General features: G+C 38.3%; 1 protein-coding gene and 1 pseudogene across 1 annotated transcript; both read left to right on the forward strand.

Moving 5' to 3' along the window:
* LOC136064586 (2-alkenal reductase (NADP(+)-dependent)-like) overlaps positions 1-3,577 on the forward strand; it is a 16,090-nt pseudogene extending 12,513 nt beyond the window's left edge.
* Positions 3,543-5,901, forward strand: LOC111996021 (protein Brevis radix-like 2). Its single transcript, XM_065766514.1, has 2 exons — positions 3,543-3,956; positions 5,419-5,901. Exons 1-2 carry the CDS (start codon positions 3,583-3,585, stop codon positions 5,549-5,551), a joined length of 507 nt encoding a protein of 168 aa, XP_065622586.1. The 5' UTR covers positions 3,543-3,582; the 3' UTR covers positions 5,552-5,901.
* Positions 5,902-6,848: the final 947 nt, after the last annotated feature.

Consider the following 6,848-nt stretch of genomic DNA (forward strand, 5'->3'; position numbering starts at 1 on the left):
AAAAAAAAAAAAAAAATTATGGCTCACAATAGTAAGGGCTTTACTGTTTAATCCTGTTATCTTCTCAGATACTCTGTGTAGGTACATCATTTTTTAATTGTAGGTTGTACCTAAACATGTAAATAGAAAGGAGAAAATTTTGGACTATTTTTTTTAATATAAGCAATCTTTAAGGTTGATATGGGTTTGATGGGCTTGTTATTAGGTAATGAAGAAGTGTATCTTCTAACAAAAAGATGACTTTGTTTTCTGAAAAGCTCTTTTGAATTCCTATTTCGTATTATATTATGTACTTCTTGGGTGAATCTGTCAATGTCACAATGATGATATTCTTGGATATCAAATTCCCTTAGGTTTTAACTCCTGTCCATGTTCTGATCAATATTTTGCTACATGTCATGGTTAAATGATTCTATGGAAGAAGTAGGTTGTAGGTGACCGAGCCGAGCCAAGCTTTAGTCTGCTTTCACTAGAGTCAAACACCAAACCATGAGCTCAAGCTTGAGTTGAGCTTGTAGACATGAACTGAAGCTCAAGTTGAGCACTTGAGAGCCTAAACATGGGGTGAGGCTTCCGTCTTGTGCATAGGAGCATAGGACAGGACACAAGGCTGACATGTGTCAGTCCTGTGTCACCTCCAGTGCTTTTTTTGCACTGGAGAGAAGCCAAACCCTAAACATGAGTTGGAGCTTGGGTTGCTGTAAGCTTGTGAAGATGATGAGTGTCTTCACAAGCCTCAAAGACAACACCCTTGGGCCTGCCATTTTTGCAAGCTCACGGCCCATCTCAAAGGCTCAAACCGATAAGGGTCCCATTTTTTTTTTCCCTGCTGTTCTTTGGCAAATACTGGTCTTAATCAGAAGGGGGCACACAAACAAAACAGACCCACTCCTTAAGTGTATAAAGTCAAAGAGGTTTGGGCTTTATACCAACAGTTGCAGTAGCCAATCTTTTTTTCCTATGTGGGACAAGCGCGCTTCAAGTGTTAAAAGGAAGGAGAGTGAGGCAGTATTTATTGCATACAAGTTCACCCATCTGGCCATCTCCCTCTAATTTGCAATGTGGGACAAGCGACTCCTTCATGAGTGTAATGCTCAAGCCCCATGGTGGTAAGAAATAAATTAATTAAGAAGGAATTCTATAAATGATCATGTTTACCTGTGGAAATGAAGATCATCTTGCTGAGCCAGCTTGCAAGCACCTTGATGCCTGAGCTTCGCTTGTTTTTCACTAATTGAGCCTGGAAGTGGGCTAAGGCTTTGCTCATTTTGCTCAACAGGCAAGCTTTGTCAAGCATTTGAAATTGGTGTTAAATATAAAATTTTAAAGTCTTGAGGATAAATTGGGTGAAATTTTAATCTTGAAATGAGCAGTTGAAAGCTGATGCGGAGTTACATACTCATCTCCTTAATCATGCTAAGTTACATTGGTTTCCTTCACCCATAAATTGGGTGCATTCTAGTTCTTGAAATAAGGCGGTAAAAGATTTTGCAAACTTAGGGCTTGTTTGGTTTTAAAAAAATGGTCACTCATCACTCATCACTTAGTTTTCATCACCTATCACTCATCACTCATTACTCAAACTCTATTTTTTCACTCACTCAAAATAAAACATGTTTGGTTTCATTTCTTGTTTTATGTAACTCAAAATTTTGCAATAATGCTGGGACCCATTTACTGTATTGGGTCAGATGGATAGTTGCCTACCCGCTTAAGTTCTCTCTCCTCTTCTTTTTCTTTTTTCCTCTCTTCACTTCTCTGCCTTTACTCTCCCCTAAGACCTAAAAATTTCGCCCCTCTTATCCGCCCCTCTCCTCTCTTTCACTCACTGAATCCACCACTTCTCTCTCCCACATTCCTTAAATCAGAAGGAACAAAGAAATGAGAAGTTCCCTCACATCGTCAGGACTGTCCAGCTCCGGCCATCTCTTTCTCCACTCGCCAGCGATCTCCCCTGTACTCTTCTCCCTTTAATTTTCTTTCTTTCTTCTTCTTCTTCTTCTTCTTCTTCTTCTTCTTCTTCTTTTTTTTTTTTTTTTTTTTTTTTTTTTTTTTTTTATAATAATTNTGACCGTTGTTGAGGTGGGTTTGTGGTGGTGATAATTATTTTATTTTATTTTAATTTGAGTCGTGGTGGACTGGTTGTGGTTGCGGCAGTGGGTGGTGGGTGGTTGTGATTGGGTTGGTTGTGCTGATGGAGTTGGCTGGGTTTGGGGTTGCTGGGTCTGTGTTTGGTTGATTTGGGGTTGCTGGGTTCGGTGGTGGAGCTAGCTCACTGGGGACGAAGAGGAAAGTGAAAATGAGAAGAGGCTGAGAGAGGGAAGTGAGAAGAGGAGCTCCAATGGTAATAACTCAGCCTGTTCCGGATGTGACAATGCACTGGTGAAGCGGCCCACAACTTCATCTAATTTACCGACTTGCCACTGAAACTCAGTTTTTGAGTTTTGAAAACAGGCGAAACCTGTTTTCAGTTTTGGTCACTCACATCCATTTTATTGAGTTTTTGAGTGATGAAAACTGTGATTCAAAACTAATCCAAACAAGTGCTGAGCGGTGGGACCCACACGATTTGGATGATGAAAATAGAAAACTGAGTGATATCACTCAAAACTCTCTTCATCCAAACAAGCTCTTAAGATGCATTAAATAAGAAATCTTTTGTGCATCTCATAGACCCCACAGGAATGGGGGAGTCTTGTGCATTGGGTACAACCTTTTTCTTGTGTGTATCTCATAAAAAATAAAATATTAAGCATTAGATATTTCTTAGTTTTGATTTGTGGTTTGAGCCTTCTGGCCAGTGCATGAGGCTTAAACTTAGGCCACCTTCAAGGTATGAGTCCTATATGATTATTTCCTATTCATATCATATACAAAAATGTATTCCCTCATTTCCCCCTCTAAGGCCGTTTCATTTCTAACTGAAAGTTATACAGTGGGGTGAGGATGTATATGTTGACTTAATCAGGCATCTGTTTTCTAGAATAAGCTTTTGTATCTATGGATGGGGGTTCTGTGTAATTTAATTCTGAAGTCATAGTGCTTACACCCAAAGCATCTGACATCTGGCTTTTGCTAGTGCCATCACCTTTTTGAACAATGCTTTGGATGTATATACTTTTATCACATGAGGTAAACATCATGGAGGAAAAGGAGTCTTGGTTTCCAGATCAAGCACACAAAATTGTCTCTCATTTTTGTATTTGAGTTGTATGAAGTTTGATTAATAAGAATAGAAAAAACGGTGGAACAGTCAGGATGATAGTTGGGCAGGTTTGAAGTGCTGCTATAATGCCTTATGCTTTTTAAATTTGAATATCACTGTTGTTGTCACTTCCCATGGGATTAAATATATTGCATATATCAGAACTCATCTTAATTTATGTTCTTTTATCTATGATAGTTGAAAGAAATGGCTGAAAGGTTACCTGTTGGTGCTGCAAGAAATAGCAATTCACCTTCCTTTGGTTCTTCCAGCCCCCCTATTACTCAGGATGTTTCTACTGCGGCCACAATTAAATATATTGCATATATCAGAACTCATCTTAATTTATGTTCTTTTATCTATGATAGTTGAAAGAAATGGCTGAAAGGTTACCTGTTGGTGCTGCAAGAAATAGCAATTCACCTTCCTTTGGTTCTTCCAGCCCCCCTATTACTCAGGATGTTTCTACTGCGGCCACTGACATGCTAAATGGTCACATGACCTGCCATGAACTGGATTCAAAAGGGTCAAGCAGCTTGGTGATTTCTAATGGGTCAAGCACAATTAGTAACCACACCTCAAGTCACTCTGAAGTGGTGCACCCAGAAGCAACTGCTAGGAGTAAGACCAGAACAGCAAAAGGTGAACCCACAAATGGGGATGAATGGGTTGAGCAAGATGAGCCAGGTGTTTATATCACCCTTGTTTCGTTACCTGGAGGTGCCAAAGATCTTAAGCGTGTCCGCTTCAGGTATGTCATAACCAAATGTGACCTAGTTTCTTTTTCCCTAAGATGTTTCATGTACTCAAAACTAGACAGACATTTTCCCCTCATCTGGATTTGGTTCAATCCTGAAAACATTCATGGCAATTTAATGATAAAGCATAAGGGTTATAATTCTGGTATACAAGAACAACAGCAAAGTAAAAGATCACAAGACTGATTTCTAAGTTAAACTAATCCAAAAACTACAGCATTGTAGTTTGAGAGTTTGATTGTACTTCACCCTGAGTACACCCCTGGTGTACTTTGTTTTGATTTTTTTTAATAAAATTTTTGTTACAAAGGAAAATAACTTTACGCCAAAGTCACTGCTATAGTGATCTCAGAGCAAGAAGCTGCAACTTGACAATGACTCGAGGCCTTTGGAGGTCACAAGTTTTCTTTTTCCACAATCTCACTAGATGCACCACGAGACATAATGAAACAACAAATCATGCCATTACAGCCTCACCACTACCTTCCTTAACACATACAATACCTATCAGCTGTAACTTTATTATGCTTTCTGTGATTATTCACAGTCAAGCCCAAGAGCTGCATGACATGCCTTATGTACTGCATTTGGTTGGGAAGAAACACAGGGCTTTTGATGGTGCGGAGAAGTCTTTGGGTGAAGTCATGTAGAATTTGCTCCATGTTCTGTCCTGTTAGATCTTGAGTCACTCTTCTTTATGAATCTTCAATGTCTTTTTGTGACTTTATTGGTGTTCTTAATTTTAGATCTTAAGTATTCCTCTTTCTTCTTTCTTCTTTTTCTTCTTTTATGGGACTTAGCACACACCCACATGACACACACACAACTAATTTAATATCAGTTTGGGGCATCGCAGCTTTCACCCTCAATTTTAAAATCATGTAACAGAGTAGCAGTATTAGTTTTAGGCATCCAATTGACACTGAACGTGTAGTTTGTGAATGTTATATGATTCACAATGAGAAAGTATCTCCTGCGTCCGTCCTATACAGCATCCCTCTCACAGACATGTGGGTTCCTATACAGCGCCCCTCTCACAGACATGTGAGTGGGACCCACATGTCTGTGAGAGGGATGCTGTATAGGACGGACGTATATGAAAATTTTTTGATCCGCAATAGGAAGGGCCTGAAAATTACTTTACATATAGAAAGATGGCATTGGATTTGCTTCGGCTTTAATCAAGCTTTCCAAACTTTCTCCACTTTCTAAAGCTTTTTTCCTATACAAAGAATTAGAGTTAAAGCCGTTTTCTAATGGATGACTCAAGATAAATCTCATTGCAAATATTTACTGTTTTTCAATTTGGTTACTTTATGTTGGGTCCTGGTCTCATGAGCCAAATTTCTCATTATCATTGCTGGAAAGATTTGAGTATGATATTTCTTGCAAGCAATGAAACTGGTTATCATCAACGATTATTTACCTTTAGTGCCTTTTTTCCTCTAACTGCAGTCGGAAGCGGTTTAGTGAGAAAGAAGCAGAACAGTGGTGGGCATTAAACAGGGCTAGAGTATATCAGCAGTACAATATTCCGATGGTCGACAAAGCAAGTGTTGGCATGGGAAGGGAAGGTTTAGCTCATTGACCTACAAGATTCAAGGTGTAAATGAGTTGGCAGTTTCCACATTCGAAGCTTCAAAATTGAAGGATTTTTTTTTCTTCCCCTTTTTAATTCAGCTTTTAAGCTTGTCGGAAAAAAGAGCCGAATACCCCCAATTTTGTTTTCACAGCAGGGAGGGTTGTATTTCTTCTTCCCTAAGTCAATTCTTTTTTTCTTTTCGCCTCCGTAAATGCATCCCTCCTTTTCTCTCTGTTTTCTGAGGCAAGTTGTGAAGTTGTTAGTCATGTAAATTCTTTGTAAGTAGGTTACTGGCGTTATATTCAAAACTTTCTTGTAAATTTGTAATGTCAATGCATCTTCCATGTTTCTTTTAATTCCAATTGTTTGGGGGGTAAAAGCAGCTAAACCGAATGCGGATTATAAATAAAGCAAGCCAGCTATAATATAGATACAACAGGACATCTAGGCTCGGAGTATCTTCTATTTATTTTTTTATTTATTTGTGAAAATGAGCAATTTTGGTTGCTAAGAATGAACAATTTTGTTAAAGATGTTGGGTTTATTTTAATTATCTAATGGCTCAAGAGGCCCAATTGTTATTATGAAGCCCTAAGCATGATTTGCAAAATGCTGAACAAAGAGCCTGTAAGTTTGGAATTTGAAGTTTGTCATTTATTCATATATTGGTGAGTAAGTAGTCGGCAGTACCTTTTATAAGTAATGTGTCACAATTATTTTTTTTCTTTGATTCTTTAACATATATTATTATATATTATTATTGATGATTTTTTTAATACAGAAAATAAAATCTTACAAATCTGTGTCATGTCTAACAATCCGATCCATGAAACCCTCTCACCGATCCTATAAAGGATCCTGATCCTGACTATTTTGGCCCCATGCATATGTAACAGTAACTCCTATAAGTTATATATTGTCCAATGAATTATGTGAACCGGATAATCCTCGGTAGGTGAAGCAAAGGCAGCACTTTGTGCTATCAAGAGTGCCATTGAAAATGGTTGATGCTTGGAATATGATAGGTCCATTGAGTATTGCAGAGGTGATTGTAGATATTTCGGATTTTGAAAAGTGTTTTGATGCTTTCTCCTTTTCTTTTATATAAAGAGAGGGCAATGTTTCAGTCCATCTTTTAGCCCAATAGATTGCTTTTGTGAATTGGGTAGGGCTAGTTTTCATCTCTACTATTCCTTTCCTAGTTATTCAGGTTGTGGAGAGCAGGAGCGGCTTGATGCATTTGGGGGCCTAAGGCGAAAATTAATTATCTTGTTTCATATGGAAAATTACTATTAATTAACGT

Source organism: Quercus suber, unplaced genomic scaffold, assembly GCF_002906115.3.
Source record: "Quercus suber isolate HL8 unplaced genomic scaffold, Cork oak 2.0 scaffold_712, whole genome shotgun sequence".
In the NCBI taxonomy this organism is placed as follows: Eukaryota; Viridiplantae; Streptophyta; class Magnoliopsida; order Fagales; family Fagaceae; genus Quercus; species Quercus suber.